We start from the raw sequence: 18,693 nt of genomic DNA, 5'->3' as shown, positions 1-18,693 counted from the left end.
GCACAGCTTATACTGTTGGATCTGGGATGGCTGGTTCTGATTGCTGGATAGGAAGCCCTGTAGTATTAATTGGTTGTCAAATCCCTACGAAATAACAGATTAATGTGCTTGATCACAGTGCCCTGTTTTGAAGCTGCAGTTTGCCCCCGTCCCCAGCCTCTCCATGTAACACAATTACAGATGTGCATCCAGGACATTTAGTGGATTGCGTTTTCATTAATACAATTTGAGCAGACAATACCAAGTTGCTGTCGGGCCGTGCTGACAGCTAATTACTGAAATGAAGGGTGTGCATGGCTAAGGAACAGTGGAGCATGTCTCAGGAATAGGAAAGCAGCACAGAAATAGTGCCACATCTTGGAATCAGTCCCCTGGACAGTTTGCTGTCTCTGCAGACCAGCTTTGTCACATATCTGATCGTGGTGGGGAGTTAGACTTCAGGGAAACAAAGGTTGTTACTGTTGATGAAAATGCAATGTAGTTCTGGTTTGCCCTTCCCTCTGGTTAATTCAGACACTTGTACGTACTTACCCATCTGCTGACCACACTTAGCTCTTGCTTACAGACATCACTGCACATTTTCCCCATAGAATGTCCAGTCTGCTTGTATGAATGCCAGGGGTACTGAGAATGTCAGTTGATTTTGTAGCATTATTTATAGGGAAGGCTCTCGCTGGCAGTTTGAAGAAGGAGGATGAGCAGAGACTCCTCATTGTTTCTTCCAGTGCAAGAAACCTCCGGCAGTCCAGTGGGGTTTGTAACAGCAAAGGTTTAAAAGAAACAAGTAGTGTTCTACGTAGGATAGGCAATAATCCTGCCAAGCACTTGATCAAGTGATACTGAGGAAGCTTGTATTGGTTTGGGGCAAATTGGAGAGATGCTCGGGAGAAGCCTTGGTTCAGATTTGTTTGATATGCAACCACCCCCCTCACCAAGTGCTTCTGGACCTGTCCAAAAATTCCTTGGGTGTTGTTCTAGAGCAGGGGAAGCTGAAGCACAGATGTGCACTACTGGGCAAGGTGCTTAGCTCAGAATATTTGTAAAAACCTCTATTGCCTAATGGGATTTGGTCCTTACAGTATATCTGCAGAATTATTAAATATAATGGGATGCTGGCTACAAAGCAATTTTATCACCCAATTCATTCATCTGACATCTGGATTGGAAGACAGGGTGCTAGTTATCGTTGGAGATATTTTTTCTGTTGATGCTCAGAGAACTCATCTTGTCAGTGTGGCTTATCCGTATCCTGATGGTAACAAGAGCCAGTGGCACTTCTGAGCAACTTAGGTTATTTAGTCTGTGCATCTCCAGGTCCACAGCTAACACGGACATAACAAATACTCTATTTCTCATTGAAATGGAATTGAATATTAATTTTTTTTTTATTCGAATCTGCTGCTAAGTTGGAGGAAAAAAGGTACAGTAGCAGGTTGCCAGTAATGGGTCTGTTCTGCCTGATGAACTGAAAAATTCATGTTGAGGTTCTGCAAAATTAAGCTGGTTTTGCAATTCATTTTATGAAACAAGTTCTAGATTGAGCTCTGCTTACATGTATTCTCTCTCCATGGAAATTGTGTCCTTTGTCTCATTTCAAATTAGGTGAGTACAATGAAATCCTTATTTTACATATTTATTAACAAGACATTCATCCCTGTGGTATTGTAACTACCCTCAGTACTCTATGCAAAGAAATTACACAGAAAACTCACCTTCAGGAGATTATATGTGGTCACTTTTTTTCAAGCATTATTGCTTGAATAATTACAATTACATCTTTGTTATTCTTACGTATTGCTCTATCAGCCTTTATTTTGTGCCCTTCCTTTCCAGAAGTTGTTGATGGCATTGATTTTTTTGTTTTTTTAAATTCTGAAATAAATCACATTAAAGGCCTCATGCCAAGTCTGAATCTCATTGGATATTCATTGTTAGAAAATTGATGAGTGAAGAAATGATATCAACTGTGCTGTCTGGCACATAGAGGGTTAAGGGAATTTTTGGTCTCACCAAAAAGTATTTGGTCAGGTACTCAGGTGCTGGAAATTTTCTGAGGAACATCAGTCACCTAGGAACATGATCATCTGCTGTTCTCGGGTAGAGATTACAGGGCTTAATGATTAGCTTCTATAAGCTGCAGCTGATGCCAGACTCTACCCCCTTTACACCTAATTAGCCTCATTAATGAGCTCTTCTGCTCTCCACAGAGAGGGCTTCCTCCTCAGAATAGGAGGTAAAAAATACTTCACCCAGGTAGATGTGCTGAAACCTTTAATTATTGCCCACACCTGCAAAGCATTGTGTGTCTGACAGCAATATTGCTTACCTGAAACTGCTTATTTACAGTGACCACAGCAGCACGCGTTAACTCCTCAGCGCCAGCGGAACTGCCTTGAACCTGTGCTGGTGTTTAGAGAGGGTGGAAAGACAGGCAGTTGCAAATTTAATGCTTAATCAAGTTGGATGTGATCTGGGAGGGAGGCAGTTTGTATGTGACAAAGATGTTTTTAAAAGTTTCTGAATATTTTGTTTAATCCTAAAAACTGAGCTGAAATTGCCGATACATGTCAAACACAGCAAGAGGCGGACTAAGAGCACCGTTAGGTGATGAGCAACTTCTGTGTTTGGAGCAATGTAATTTAGTACTGCTAAAATGGAAACATGGAAAAATACACTTGTAGTGATCAATGGAGCAGGCAGTAACTGTGCTAATGAAGTGTTCAGGGTGATTCTGAGCCACACAATTCCTGGTCAATACCTAGTGGAGACTTGGGGAAATTTAGACTGCTGAAGGTTGTTGGTTATTAGCAGCGCTGCTGAGGCAGCTCCAGAACGTTTTGTGTGTGTGTTTGGGTCCCAGCGTTGTACCCGTGTCCACAGTCAGCGTTGGCTGTCCCTTAGGAGCTCTGTCCTCAGCAGCCAGCATTCCTGAAGCTGCTGCAGGCAATGCCTGCTGTGAACACTCCCAGCAGCCATGGTGCAGCTTCTCTCTGGCACTGGCAGAATTGGCTTCGGGTTAGTTCCCTGGAGTACTCTGCCTTGTGGAATATCAATGTTGGGCTGCAGGATTCTCTGAGGCTGCAGGCAGCTGCACGCACAAGCTGGGCATCTTTCTGAGGGAGTTGAGGCAAGAAAAAAAAGTTTTCCTGGAAAATTCATCTTCTGAAATGTGTAGAAGATGATGTGCCTCCTGCAAGGCATGGGCAGTGCCTGTGTGAATGAATGGGCTTTCCAGCCAAAGTGAGGAGTTTTCATGCATTTTAGTCAACTCTCTTTCCCTTGAAGATGCTCTTAGCAGGCTGCTGAGCTAATGTGAATGGAAGCCCTTGAGTTCAAAAAGGAATTTGGAACAAAAAACGTGTATTCATGTAACTGAAAATTATTAACAGAAAATAGGGCCTCCAAGCTGTGAGGTCACCACAATAAGAGACATCATTATTAACAATTCTTTTATTGTTATTAAAAATTCTTTTGCATGTGTAGGGGAACATTTGTTTTACTTTATTAATAATTAAAACAGCATCAAACTTCCCCAGCCAAGATGGAACCATGGACTGCGTGAATCACAGAAATTCCTGTGCATTTTTCCAAGAATGCAGTTTTAACTGAATGCCAAAATAAAGCATCAAAACGAATTATTTTTAAAATATTTGCATCATGTTATGTCAGTTTTTGCAGCTTCGCATCACCATTACATAAATGGGATGGAGGCACTGCACGCGGACTCTTCTGGTGGAAACGTTGGCACGTTCAGTTCTGTTTCCTTGGTGGAAGCCAGAGGTTCCAGGGCAGATGAGGAGGACTTGTACGAGCTCTGGCTGATCTCTGAGGGCGTGTGGGTCTGGAGGGGAGCAGAGCCCGGCGGTCCCTGCCCATCTGCTCCCTGTCAGAGCACACAGCCGTGCTGCTGGCCCCGTGCCCCGGCCAGCTCCGGGCGCTCCCGCCTGCTCTCCACGACAGCTCCGGGAGCCGCTGAACCGCTGCTCCCAGCCAGATGCTTCCCTGCACATGGGCTCTAATTAGATGGCGTTTTCCCCCTCACAAAGGAGTTGGAATTCTGCATGGTTTCCATGTCAGGAATGTGTTGCGATAGGATGGGAGTTGGGAGGAGCCCTGTGGCCCAACGGGACGTGATTGCACTTGCTGCAGATTGCAGTGTCCTGTGGGTTTGCAGGAATGCACGGCAATTCATGGACAGAGCAGAACGTGTGCGGAGAGCAGAGGAAGGAAACGTCTGCTTCCTTTTTTGTCCTCACTCTGGATGCAACTTCCTGTTTAGGAATGTACCATGGTGGAACTGGGGCACTGAGGCAGATTACAGATCTGGCACTAACTGCTTGGGAGACCCAGCATCCCCAGGCTCTCAGAGGCAAGGTTTCTTTTTTTAATTCTAGTTTCTTACTTTTTAAAGTATTTAAATAAGAACTGCAAGCTGTGAGATGTTGTACAGGAGAACCTGGGAAAATGAAATCTAACTTATAAAAATGATACTTTCTAATATATTTGGATCCTGAGCCTGTTGTGAGATGGCTCTTCTAGTTATCAAGGAGCTCTGATGAAAGTGGTAGAAGATAGCAGCTTTGATGATTACACTGATGTGGTGTTTTCTGTGTCTTGCCTGCTCATGAGGTAAAATCTGTGCCTCTTTCTGACAGTGGGTGAGAAAATGGTAAAAAGAGAGTGAAAAGTTCTCATTTGTGTGAGGGAATGGAACCTTTTTCCAGTGTTCCTAATCCAGGGCCCCTGGTAACCTCTCTCAGGGGACAGGATCTGCTCTAAGGTGAGCCTTTTCTGGCTGTGTTTTTCCATGGCAGTAGTTGAGGCTTCCTCAGCAAGTTGTCAAGTGGCATAACACGAGGGACAGATCCTCCCTGTGAGTTCTGCTGGAGCATTTCCTTTGCCAGTTACTCTGTGAAGGCAGGGGCACTGCAGGCCATGCTCTTGCATCATGTATGTCAGTGCATCTGCCAGGGATTGGGTGTGTCTGACTCAGTGCAAAATTCAAGTTTCATTCCATTAGATCCATTTTATTTATAGAGTCAGGAGGTTTGTTACTTAGCTAAGAGAGTGGGATTTCATGACCTCTCTTTATGACTAAGGCTTCTCTCACATTGCTTTAGTGAGATTAAAAACAGTTTGTTCTCCTTCTGCGTCTATATCAGCATCTAAATCTTATAGTAAAATGCCCTGCTCTTCAAAACAGCTGTTTATTGAATATGGTTTTGGGGATCTTGAGACAATGGAGTCTTTTACATTGTGCACAAAAACATATTTTCAACATATTTTTTGGAAACCTCGTTGATTTGGATGAGTTTGGACTTTTTACATGTATCTAAGAAATCAAAGGAAGCAAAATATTAACATTTGTGGTCTTAAAGCATGTTGGTAATTTGTAAATCTCGGCTAATGATTTGTTATTTCTACAGAGATTTTTTTTTTCCTATTTTACCAAATACTTTGTATTCTATTGAGTTTTAATAGGTGAAGCAAAAATAGCTCTTGGTTTATCTGATAGGCAATACTTTGCGTAGATTGTTTTTCCAAGCACACTTTTATATTTTGTCATAGTATAAAATAACTCATTTAAAGAATTGCACTGCAATTTTTCTCCTCCTCTGTATTGTCACTAATATTCCACAATAGTTAAAATAGAAAAAGGCCTTTTCATTGCAGGGACCCTGAATTGGCAGCTGCTTTGCATGCCGAACGTCCCAGCTTCAATGGGAGCATTGCTCATGGAATGATTGCAGAACCAGGCCCTGAAATTACCTTGCCAGCTAATGATAAAATCGCATGCAGGCCACAGGGGTTTTTGTGGAATAAATATAAGAGTGGAACAATATCCAGTACACATTATACCAGTAATTTAAAGCATATTCAGGACAAAGAGAGAGTTCCCAGTGCAGGCAGCATCATAGAGATTTGCTGTATCTGATAAAGATTAGGTTTCTCAGCTCATAATACCATACTATTACTTTCCTTTTGTTAGTCTTTCAACACCTACACTCCTGCATTGACACAATATCAAGTAGGAAGAGGAAGAATAGCCTTGTATTTAAGGGACTGAGCAGGGATTAAAGAAATTTCGGTTCTTTTCCCTGGCTCTGCCAGAGACTTTTGTGACCGTGTACAAGTTACTTATTATTTTCATGCCTCTATTCTTGATCTGTGAAATGGTGATTTTTTTTTCCTTTCTTTTTCCTCCCAGCCCTAAAAGCTTTCTTGCTGGCTTCTTTGCACTTCATGTGCTAGGCCTGTTGCTTGAGTTCCATCTAGGAAGCCGTAGCAGTTGCGTAGGGCCAGGAAATGTCTGGCTGCTGTAGGTGATGAAATCAGGGCAGGCAATGGCTGGAATTAGCCATATAAACACTTGGAAAGCTGGCTGGCTCCATTACAGTAATGTACTTTCATTACTTGTGGGTACGAGTGTGTGTCATTTTACTTGGTCTAACAGGAAAATGTCAGGTATCCTGATGAACTAACAGAGTTTGAAAGAAGAAGCAAAACCATTGCTCTGCCATGGAAGTTTTCTCTAGTTACACATTTTTTGACAGTTTCATCTTTTATTTGAAGTTGGTTTTGGGCCGTCTTGCTGTGTCTCTACCAGAGGCTGTATTCTGTAGTGGGGAACTGAAAAGGTCTGAAATTGGGCTGGTGATGGAGCTGAGCTCTTACGTGAGGCTGCGCTGTTTGGGCAGTGCAGTCTGCATTCGTAATACGTGGCTTTCAAATGCTTTTCAAGATTGCACTTGGCAATAATAATTTATCAGAACTGGCAGTCTCTTATTGAACAGAGCCTGAATGTACTTTTCTTTAGAAGGCATGTGGTCAAATCTCTGAACATGTGATTTCTTTGTTCCTGAGCTGCATCTTGAGATGCTAATAAAGCTCTGGTATCGTTCATGTAATACAGAGAGTTTGATCTCTGCTTTCTGGATCCCATTATGACTGAGGTGGATGCAAAGAGCTCTCTTGTGCTGAATGTATGGACTGGTTATGGGAGGTTATTTGTCAGTGCAATTCAAGCTGAATGAGCTAATGTCCTATCAGGTGTCAGTCACCAATTTCAGGTTTTCTTTATGGAATCCCGCTGGCTGGCTGATGATCCTTCTTCAGCTGTGATGAGCTGCTCTTGCCCTGACACTGCCATCACAGTTCTGGAAAGGTCTGCAGAGCAGTGCCTTGCCTTTGGTTGCTGCTGTACTTGACATAGACACATTTATATATCCAGATCATTCTCCTGCCTCGCTTTATCATTCTGGGTGGAATTAAAGCTGATGAGTCCTAGAATATCCCTAGTAAAGCTTTACTTTGCCATTTGCCATGTCCTAGAATATTCCCACTGCCTTTACTTTGCTGTTTGCAGCCCAACCATTGTCAGTACAGGATGTGGTTATTTACAGCATCAGGTGATGCATGACTGGCTTGCATGCCCTTGCTTTGCTGTACCCTGGGGGTGCTGCAGTGGCACTGGAGTTGCAGTTTGTGTCCTGTCAGTGGGCATCTGTGTGTGCCTTGAGCCCCAGTGCTGCAGCATGTGCTGCTGTGCAGAGCAGCCCTGTGCTGTTGTAGTGAGGCTGTGTGTGTACAGAACAGCCCTGTGCTGTTGTAGTGAGGCTGTGTGTGTGTACAGAACAGCTCTGTGCTGTTGCAGTGAGGCTGTGTGTGTACAGAACAGCTCTGTGCTGTTGCAGTGAGGCTGTGTGTGTGCAGAACAGCTCTGTGCTGTTGTAGTGAGGCTGTGTGTGTGTACAGAACAGCTCTGTGCTGTTGTAGTGAGGCTGTGTGTGTGTACAGAACAGCTCTGTGCTGTTGTAGTGAGGCTGTGTGTGTGTACAGAACAGCTCTGTGCTGTTGTAGTGAGGCTGTGTGTGTACAGAACAGCCCTGTGCTGTTGTAGTGAGGCTGTGTGTGTACAGAACAGCCCTGTGCTGTTGTAGTGAGGCTGTGTGTACAGAACAGCTCTGTGCTGTTGTAGTGAGGCTGTGTGTGTGTACAGAACAGCTCTGTGCTGTTGTAGTGAGGCTGTGTGTGTACAGAACAGCTCTGTGCTGTTGTAGTGAGGCTGTGTGTGTGTACAGAACAGCTCTGTGCTGTTGCAGTGAGGCTGTGTGTGTACAGAACAGCTCTGTGCTGTTGCAGTGAGGCTGTGTGTGTACAGAACAGCTCTGTGCTGTTGCAGTGAGGCTGTGTGTGTACAGAACAGCTCTGTGCTGTTGCAGTGAGGCTGTGTGTGTGTACAGAACAGCTCTGTGCTGTTGTAGTGAGGCTGTGTGTGTGTACAGAACAGCTCTGTGCTGTTGTAGTGATGCTGTGTGTGTACAGAACAGCTCTGTGCTGTTGTAGTGAGGCTGTGTGTGTGGAACAGCTCTGTGCTGTTGTAGTGAGGCTGTGTGTGTACAGAACAGCTCTGTGCTGTTGCAGTGAGGCTGTGTGTGTGTACAGAACAGCTCTGTGCTGTTGTAGTGAGGCTGTGTGTGTACAGAACAGCTCTGTGCTGTTGCAGTGAGGCTGTGTGTGTGTACAGAACAGCTCTGTGCTGTTGTAGTGAGGCTGTGTGTGTACAGAACAGCTCTGTGCTGTTGCAGTGAGGCTGTGCTGGCACCCACAGCACACATAGCACAGAGCTCATCACCTGCCCCACATGCTGCCTGACTCACACACACACACTGCACACACTGCACACACTGCACTCCTCCCTTCCATGGCACTGCCTTGAGAGCTGTCTAAACAGTCTTCAGCTCTGGCTTCTTGGGCTTGGTGATCTTTTTGCTGGGGTTTTTTCCCCCCCTCTTAGAATTGAGTTTTGTGAAATCTTTGCTTGCATGAGGGGTTCTCCCTGCCGACCTAATCTGACCCCTGTGGTTCTTACCTTGCTGTCTGTCCAGCACCCACGTGCTGCCTTCAGAGCACTGCTATCCAGGTGCACACTCCTGCAGGAGTGGGCCTAGTTGGATTTCCACGGCCTCTCTGAGCTCCTGTGTCTTTCCAGAAACATCCTTTGTGTTTGCCTCTGTCCCTTCCTCCATGTCCTTCTCTCATCTGAGCTGTCTTCTGTCCCACATATTTTAGTCCTTTATACTCCCTCTGAAAATTCCTGCCATAATCAGTGAGCTGAGGAAAAGTGATTTCCTTAAAATATGAGGGATCGTGATGAAATTTTTTATGGTGTAACTAAACAAAATTGGGCTTTATCTTTTAATTTCTATTATGGCTTCATAATATAAAACAGCAGGTTTCCTGAAACTCTAGAACAGTCTGAAATAAGTCCTAGACTCCTTTTATTTTCCAGTTGCTACCTTAAGTAGTTTTAAGCATTATTTTAGAATGTAACAAAATTCCAATATAAAAATAGGTCTGGCAGCAGATCAGATGTGGGCTGAAACTTTTCAGCTTTTTCAGGGGTCATGAGATGCAGCACTGCCCTGATGAACTTTATTATGCCAGATGAATATGAAATAGTCTTATAAAGGAGATGTGCAAAGACAGAAAGAAAAGGCACCTATTTTTTCAGCACATCTGGGAATCTTAATCCTATATTTTATAGTTTTTTCTGTTGTGTTAAGATTGCAGATTAAATGTGTACATTTTTGTAATAAAAAGAATTCTGTGATTCAATCTTGAACTAGATGTGAATTATCTGTAACATTACAGATCAAGTCAGATTCCTCATCGAGTCATGTTGTGCACACATTTAGAGGCTTTGCAGTGCAATAGTCTCTGTTAGGCATTTACAGTTGAAAAGGATATTAATGGATATTTAAGGTGTTGATGAATCATGGCCTAAATTTTAATTGTTGGAACCAGCGAGTTTAGGAGTCGATGAGTTTTTCAAGGACAAGTTACTTTACTTGTTTCACATGCAAACAAGACCATTCATTTCACACCAGATCTGCAGTTCTGCGGGTGTCCCCCCGTGTATAATGTCATTTGTCAGTAAAAGCAGAGCTGATTAGCTTTATAATTTACAGTTAACCAGATCTGTCAGGAAAATGCTCTTATTGTCCAGCTTGTCTTTTTGTCCTGAAGCTGCGGCTGGGGGTGGAACAGGGCGTGCACCTCGGGGAGGTCAGCGAGGGTGGAAGGCACTAATGCATTCTGAGCTGCAAAGCTCACGCTTGACCTCCATGATTAAAGTTTTTTTCTGTCATCCAGCAGCCGTTGAGCCTGAAATGTCTCTGAAGAAGTCAAAAGGTCTAATCAAGCTAATGAACAAAGCCAATCATTAGTACTTTGGGAAGGAAGCGTGCAGGCAGTGCCGTGCCCCAGCTGCAGGGTGTGTGTTGCTGGGGGCGCAGGAGCTGCTGGAGGGGCAGCAGGGCACAGCCGCCTCCCTGCGCAGGCCTGAGCTCATCCCACGCCGTCCACGCTCTGCTCTGGCCGTGGGGGATTTGGCATTCTTGTAGCTGATAGGAAGGGCTGCTTCTTTCCCTTGAAGGGCTTTTTAAGTGAGGATTAAACAAAAGCTAAACCTTCCTTAGGTGAACGTCTGTGCTGGTGAACTAATCTGCATTTCTCCTTACCCATTCCTCCCAGCTCTTTTCACTCACATTTCTCTGACATGGATAAAATATTTCTCAGGGATCCTTTGTTACATTCCAGTATCTGAAGTTAATGGGAAAGCCTTTTTCACACTGGTCAAGTAGATGCCAGCTGTTGGTCATTTAAATGCAGTAAAACCTTTCAGACAGTGCACACCTTGGCTTTGGAGCCAGAACCTTTGTCATGTGTGTCCTGGAGACTGGCACCAGTGTCTTACATACATGCACATACCAGCCAGACCTGCTTTTCCAACCATTTTATCTTTGTTTATTTTATAATGAAGTGTCTTAGAATTCTTTATTCTGATGAGAGCAAAGCCCCAGCAAAGAAGAAGGAAGTAGTTTTTTCATGCTCACGCTTCTTGCCTGGAAAGCATGTAGTGATTTTGGTTTTCCCTGTAAAAAGAGTAAATCAAACCCAGGTTATTATTTTTGAAATAAATTACCCTAAAACTGTAACTATCACGTAAGAAACCTGCTCTTTCTTCCAAATCCATTGAAATTCACTGGTTCAAGCAGGGGTGTGACAGAAACTCTCCTAAGAAAGTAACTTCTTCCCTCTGTCAAGAATACCCTCCTGTGCTTAAACAGACACTTGCAATTAATCCTTTCCTCAGTCATTTGAGCTGCCCTGTTGATTTTACACAGCCAGTGGTAAATATGAGGTCACTAATTTAAAGCTTTCAGAAATAGAATGATATTATCCTTCTAAAGGGAATGCTTTAAGACTTTTTGCTGTCTAATGTTAATTTTGAATGCTCAACAGATGAAGAGTCCAAATATATTTTGGGTTAATATGAGCATCCATAAGCATATATGTGGCTTAGTATGAGCATCCATAGTAATTTTACATCAGTACAATTTAGTCCTTCTTTGTTACTTGTTTTGCATTCAATAAATATATTTGCTTGCTCTGTTGTGTATTTGTAGACATGTGGAAGAAATTGGTGCAGATACACAGCAGACTTCAGCATTACCAATACTCATTAAAATAAGATAAAAGTAGAACTGCAAAACAATTTCTGTCTTTTACTGACAAGGTTGGGAAAAAGGGGAATTCCACTCCTCCAAATGAGTTTTTCAGAGGTGTGGAAAGAGCAGAGTGGACATTCCTGACCTGTTTGTGCTGGCTCTGCTGAGGCAAATAAGCAGAGTGTAAGGAATTCACATGACTCTGTGTCATATTTTGGGGAGAGCAAGTAATATTAGCTTTTTGAATGATGAAAGTTCTTCATCTTTAGCAAAATGTGTGTATAGCCACTCTGGTTTATTTTGATGATCTGCAATTTTCCAGCCTGTTTTTCCATCCTGTGGTTGGGACCTGCAAATAAAATGCAGTTTACTCAATGCTAGGTAAGGTCTATGTTCCTTACCTGTTTATTTTGGAAGGGAAGAAGGTCAGGTGCAGGCAGTGGATTCCCAGGGACTCAGTCAAGGCTCTTGGAGTGTTTAATGCTCTGAACTCTGCAGGGTGAACCCATCACTTTCTGCGAAGAAGCGTTCGTGTCCCACCGTTCGTCTGTGATGAGGCAGTTCCTGCAGAATGCCATCCAGCTCCAGCTCTTCAAGCAGGTACTGCCTCCAGTGATCCATGGGCAAGTTCAGGTGGGGGCTGGGGGGCTGTTTCTGTGTCCCTTGATCCTGTAGTGCAGCACCTCAGTTCCTGCTTGCTGGCTTCTCTCAGACAGGGGTGCTGAGGCTTTCTCTGTATTGAGAGGTGGGTGGGTTTTCCCACTAATGGTCTCTGAACTCAAAGGTTTTTCTTACCTGAGCATGCCTAGACCCAAGATATCTCCTGTGCACTTTGTCCAGGAAGCATATTACTGTTGAACATAGAACTACTGCTTTAGGGTAGCTGAAAACATGTATGTGTAGCCAAACATGAGTGCTGGTTTTCAGCAAAGCCACACACCTTAGGGCAGTGGGCAACACTGTGTCAGTTTGGGTGGTGTTTTCATTCTATTTTGAGTCCCTACCCAGTGCAAACATTGAGGTTATTCCAGCTAGTGAAGGATAAAGTCTTTCTGAAAGGATGAAGCTGGATGATGTGTTTCTGTCTTCTAATGGTGCTGCAGTTCATTGACGGGCGTCTGGATCTGCTGAACTCTGGGGAGGGCTTCAGTGACGTGTTTGAAGAGGAGATAAATATGGGAGAATATGCAGGTAAGAAATATTTTAAGGTCATTTCAGACACTTTTGTTGGTTTACCATTTGTGGGTTATCGTGATGTAATTGGTCATTGCTGCTAGGTAAATAACAGGCTCAGTGATCTTGGCAGCCTGAAATGTCTTAAATTTTTGTTCTTTCGTCTGTCAAGAGCTTTGAACAATGTATTGTAGTCTGAGTAATGCGTGTTCAGTCTTTAAAAACCTCAGCATTATCACTTTAATAAAGTACAACTAAAAGAGTTCTTGCATTGGAGATAAAATCTTGGCTTTACCCAGAACCACCTCAGATTTTAGTGAACTTAAAAACATCTGTGTCCTCAAATGTCTGAGACAACACAGAGAAAACAGGAGAGTGTAAATCTCTCATCAATGTTATGTTTTCTGAAAGAAAAGGCTGCCTGTCCTGTTCTGTCCATGCTCCAGAGCCACTAAGTGCCAACACTTCACATTTTGAGCTTATTTTCTGTTCAGCAGAGGGTTGCAATTTGTTTTTGTGTTTGCTTCTCCATAGGTAGTGACAAACTGTACCACCAGTGGCTGTCCACAGTGAGGGTAAGCACACGAGCCAGACACCCTGAACTGGAGCTGGCCTGTTGAAGATTTTCATGTAGTGACAGAGACAGTAATTCTTAAAGCTGTTTACATCTGATTGCATATAATCAAATTTCATCTCTGGAAATGTTATTTTGCACTGAAAGTAGGAAATACAACTTTAGCCAGGGTTTAATTGCTCTGTATTGCCCTTCTGTGTTTCTCAGTAAGGTGCTGTACAGCAGTAGTCGGTGGGGTGTGGCAGGGGTGTAGAACACCAGCCAGGTGAACAGGTCATGGCAGTGCATGTGTCACTGGCTCATCACTTGGATTGTATTCATCACATGAGATTCAGCTGATCTAGAATTATTGTTTGGGACTGGAGTTAGATTTCATTTTCCCTCAGTTTATCCCTTTATCAACTACCAGAATCTGAAGAAGGCACCGTGTGTGATAAACAGGACTGTGGGATGAGGGAAGGGAAAAGAGCAAAGTAAAACCAGATCTCCCCTCCTCAGACTGAACGTACAGACTGTCCTGAAGCAGTCTCTGGCTCAAACATTGAGTGTTGTTCAGGATACTTGTGTCTTAAACTTGGTCAAGATTTTAGCGGGATGTACAGAACAGCCCTGAGGTGGGTGGAGGCACAGGGCACAGCTGTGAGATGTGTAAGACAAGGGAGGCACCTGCATTGTCCCTTGGACAAGTGCTCAATACAGACCTGGGCAAAACCAGAGTGACATTCAGGGTGGTTTTCCTTGGGTCTTTTTCTTTAAATCTGGCCTTTTCATACTCAGCTCTGCTAATAAGGATAGTTAATGCTCTGTTCTTTTAAATGAAGAATGGTGGATTTTAGATGGCTGTTTGCTTTAAAGAGCTTTAATAACATTTCTTCCTTGTTACTATAATTACAGAAAGGAAGTGGAGCCATTTTAAACACAGTAAAGACCAAGGCCAACCCTGCCATGAAGACTGTCTATAAGTTTGTAAGTATTGAGGACTGGCTTACTACTGAGATAAGAGTCTAATTACAATTCTGTTTAGACCTTTCAAATCAGACTCAAGACTCAAATCCATTTTTATTGGACTCACAAAATTACTCAAAATATACATTCATTCAAATTTCAAATTTAAATGAAAAAGTCATTTTGAAATTTAAACTCAATTGAAATGCAAAGTACAATGGGAACTTGTGATTTCTTTTGAAAGTACAGATGATAAATTCCATTTATTACACAGAACTCTTTCTGGGAAATAGTGCCTGTGTTCTCTGCTAGGCAGCTCTACCATCTCATCATTGCTCTGTTGGAAATCATTGTTACCTCAGCTTTCCCTGCTTGCAGCTTCATCGAAAGAAGGGAATCCTCTCATTTTCCAAATTGTTTCCATCTTTTCTAAATGTCAATTAATTTTCCCTAGAGATTTCTTGTACCTGCTTATTTAGAGCCCAACTTACTGAGTTATTCTTTAAATGGAAGTGTTTTCAGTGCTGTTAACAAACAGCTGGTGTGTTATGTGCTATCTGTGTGGCTGCCAGCTCCACTCTGCCAGATCAAACAGCACAGAAACAAGTGAGGATTTCTTCTATGCTCAGTTCTGGGGAATAATGTTACAAAAAGCATTGAGATAACCGTTCAAACTTTGGGCTTTTCCTCCCTTCCTCCAGCCTGAGAGAAAGGAGTAGGATGAGATTGGCTCTGCTAAATGGGACTGGCACCCAGAGCACTGTGAGGAGAATTTGCAGGCTCGCTGCCAGTGTGGAAGAATAGAAGTTTATAGCAAAGATAAATACTTACTGGGGAACACTGAGAGTGTGGAATGCAAACGATGAAAGATGTCTGTGGCTTCAAAACAGGGAAAACAAAATTTTTGCAACAAAGATGGGGTGGTGTTTTTTGTTTATTTGGAGTCTTTTTAGCTTTCTGTTTGTTTTAATGTGTTTTCAGTATCCTGTTACATTTTTTATTGCCGTTTTTATTAACTGAAAACAAACTTAGTCACTGCTGGAAATAGAAGGGAATTTTAACTTAAATTATTTTTCATGCAGGCAAAAGATCATGCAAAAATGGGAATAAAAGAAGTGAAAAACCGCTTGAAGCAAAAGGTACTTGAAGTTCTTATTCAAAATGTATAAGCACCACATCTGAAATCCTTAGCCACTGAAAGCATGATGTGATCAATAGGAAGCTGTTTGATACAGTGCTGTTAGCACACTTCAAAATGCATTACCAGCTGTCCTGGATTTTTCACACTTATAAATATTCACAGACAAAAAAAAAATTGTCTTCAAATACATGAAAGCTCTGACTTAAACCCACAAAAGCTAGAAAATTGAGTGTTCTGCTTGGAGTGGTCCTGCTCCTGTCCTTCATGCTGGGGCACTGTGTGAGGGGACTGCATGTGGATTGGGGACACTTCCCTACAGTTTTGGCAGTGAAGTTTTTGCAAATGGCAATTTGTTGTTATTTTTGCAGTAGTCAGTCAGGAAAAAAAGCCATTGGGAAGGGGATTTCTGCATTTCTTGAACGTCTGCTGCAAAGTTCAGACAGGAAGGAATTTATTAGAGTCGGTGTCCGTTGCCAGTTGGAATTATTGGAGGAAAAAATACTCCAGCTGTTTGTTGTTTCCCAGATCTGTGTGTGTGTTTGTAAACAGCACAGTTCCAGCTGTTCGAGGGATGCGTTATCCAGTCCCAGCTGCTCCTTTCAAAGCAGAGCTCCTGTCACACTGGCACACACCTCTTGAGTACCTGGGTAACTGCCCTGGCTTGGGGCACAGACTCCCTTTACTCTGTGCCTCAGAGCTCTCAGAGAAAGGAGGGAGCCAGGCAGCTGACCTGCTGAGAGAACTGAGCTTCTTATTCAGAAATTTCTATTCAGTTTGTTGCATAGGAGTTTGGGTGGGTTTTGTTTAAGCTGTGCTCTCTCTGTAAATTTCTTCTCTAAATTTCTAGACCATCCTCTTAAGTTAGGGCTCCAAATGCTCTCAGCCTGTCCCCAGGCTGTGAAGTGAGGATTTGCCTGGGTGCATTCCAGCTGCTGGTCCCTCTCTGAGCCCTCCAGACATTGCTGCAGAATCTCGGGGAAGATTAAGTGCCTTCAGATGCTTTTGTGTTATTTTATTACTCTACATTATATACGACCACTGTAGGTATAATTTGAAAACAACAGAAACATGAAGCAGTTTCCTTGTACCTGGATTTCTTTATGTCATTGCCCGTGTTTCACCTCTGCACATAACGTTCTGCCTTTCTGCGCCTGTTCCTAAAGCAGTTGGAGCTGGGCAACGTGAGCAGGTTTTTTCCTGCATTTTAAATGCAAAGAGAATTGTGTGCTGTTGTGTGACACTTGTGTACCAGGCTGAGAAAAGCCTCATTCAGTCATTGCTTTGTTTTATTATTATTGTTGGCTTCCTAGTCTGTCAAGCAGCAAGCATCTCTTTAAAAAACACACATAACATTTACAGCTAAATGGCCCAATTTTGTTTCACCTTCTTCATGTGGTGTATCTGTAAGTGAGATGCTTAAACATGATTGTTCAACACAGGCTTTCACAGGAACTTAAAAGATAGCTGTGAGTAGTTGACACACACTGCTCAACCTCTCCTTCCTTTATTATTCTGTCCTTTTCTATGTCCCATCCTCTTCTCCATGTGAAAGCAGGTAGGAAGGTAACTAAAATTTGGGATTCCTCTGTTAAAAGTGGTAAAAATAGCAAACATTGCTTTGGTTACCCTAATTTTTAATCTAAATGTCTGTGCTGCTTCATTATGGGTCTGTTATGCACAGGTCTGTTAATGCATCCTCCAGTTTTTATGTAAGAGCATTGTATTTATCCTGTTTCCTCGCTAGCAGGTGTGAGTATTAACTGTCTGACATTCTGGTATCATTAAATACTTACTTTTTGCCAAATTTGGGTTGCTAGTCTTTTATCTTCTAAGAGTAACCTAAGGTTATTTTTAAACTGAACTTACTATCCACTGCATTTTAACATACTATTTTCCATTATTAATATAGAAAGTATGCAGGCCCCTGGTAAGGAAAAGTCAAATATAAACATCCCTTTTCCAGTTTTTGCTGCCAAATCTGAGCAGCTACTGTACAAGATATAATTTAAAAATGCAATAAAGCTGGAGGTTCTGCTTCTTCCAACTCTGCATAGCAATGGTGACCTCTTAAATATAATCAAGAGCCCATTTTGCCCTTGGTCTGCTCCAGTCTTGGGTTTGAATTGCAAATGAGAAATGCAGGATTGACCTGTTGAGAGGTCACTGTGGTGTGTGTAAGGTCCTTCTTTAATATGATAGTGGAGATTGAATGGTGCTCCATTTCCATCCCTTGTTCATTTGTGGTGCAGTATTTCAAAGCAACAGAAATAGTTTTCAGAGGATTCTTATGAGTGAGAGCAAATAATTGTTAATAGATACAGCCTAGTAGCTTTATTTTATATCTGATACAGTTCTTTTTTTCTTTTTTTTCTCTTTTTTCTTTTTCATTTCCCTTTTTTTTTTCTTTTTTGCAAAGGCTGCCTTTTTCCATCTCACCGACCGTGCTGGTCAAGTCCCTCCGTTAGTGGCTCATTTGAAGCTTAACTGCATAGAATTAGGAAGAGGGAGGAATATGAATGGTACCATCCTCAACTTTCAGTCAGGAGAATGGAACTTACTGAAAGCTCTGGCTAAGACAATTTATATAAATGGTTGGGCACTTGGCATTAATATATTCAACATTATTTTAGTTCCTAGAGCCCTGTGTGGCTCTAGTTAATGCCTGGTATTCTAGAAACAACTCATTTAGAGCTTTATAACACAACCTGCACAACGTTCAAGACACTCAGAATGTGTTTTGCTCTTCTCTAGCCAGTGTTTGCAGTCCATTACAAAATAAGATCAGATTTCATTGTTTTTTTAACTCTAATGTGTTTTCGTTGAAGATAGAAAACAAACTTTTGTGAAGCAGATTTTGCTTTGATGAGTGAAGCTGTATTGATGATTTGTTTGCCTTTTGGGGATGTTGAAAGAATAGAGAGGAATGAAATAATTTAATTCTTATCTTTTATTAAGCAGTTTTAAAAATATATATGTATTGTGGTTTCATTGGAAGTCCATGCACCAAACACAGTGGAAGTAGGCTTTAGGAACACGTTATCTTTTATATGCAATTATATCATCAGAGAGGTAGGGGCAATCTATAGCAATAAAAGCTCAAGGATTTGCAGTGATCCTTACACATCTGAGGGGATTTTGCTTAATGGCTTAATCTCTCTCCATCTTTCATCTCCTCCCATTCCCCTCATGTCCAAACTTTGTGTCCTTCTTGTGGCTCTTTGGGGACCTGCCTGGGAAGGTGCTTTGCTCTCCATTGCCTCCCAGCCGTGTGCAGCCTTGGCTGGAGGCACAGCCCCCGGGAGGCTCTGCAGGGCCGGGAGCAGCCCCTGCTCAGCACAGGCTGGGTG

General features: G+C 42.6%; 1 protein-coding gene across 5 annotated transcripts in view; it reads left to right on the top strand.

The window, feature by feature from the left end:
* Nucleotides 1-18,693, top strand: part of DENND1A (DENN domain containing 1A) — a 151,713-nt gene that overhangs the window by 106,234 nt on the left and 26,786 nt on the right. For all 5 annotated transcript variants that reach the window (XM_066563198.1, XM_066563197.1, XM_066563201.1 and 2 more), the window contains exons 14-18: nt 12,012-12,113; nt 12,617-12,704; nt 13,221-13,261; nt 14,155-14,226; nt 15,288-15,344. In XM_066563198.1, coding sequence (XP_066419295.1) covers nt 12,012-12,113; nt 12,617-12,704; nt 13,221-13,261; nt 14,155-14,226; nt 15,288-15,344 — 360 coding nt within the window. The remainder of the gene's footprint in view (nt 1-12,011; nt 12,114-12,616; nt 12,705-13,220; nt 13,262-14,154; nt 14,227-15,287; nt 15,345-18,693) is intronic.

Source organism: Molothrus aeneus, chromosome 19 (assembly GCF_037042795.1).
Source record: "Molothrus aeneus isolate 106 chromosome 19, BPBGC_Maene_1.0, whole genome shotgun sequence".
In the NCBI taxonomy this organism is placed as follows: Eukaryota; Metazoa; Chordata; class Aves; order Passeriformes; family Icteridae; genus Molothrus; species Molothrus aeneus.
This window is presented reverse-complemented; position numbering and strand designations above follow the sequence as displayed.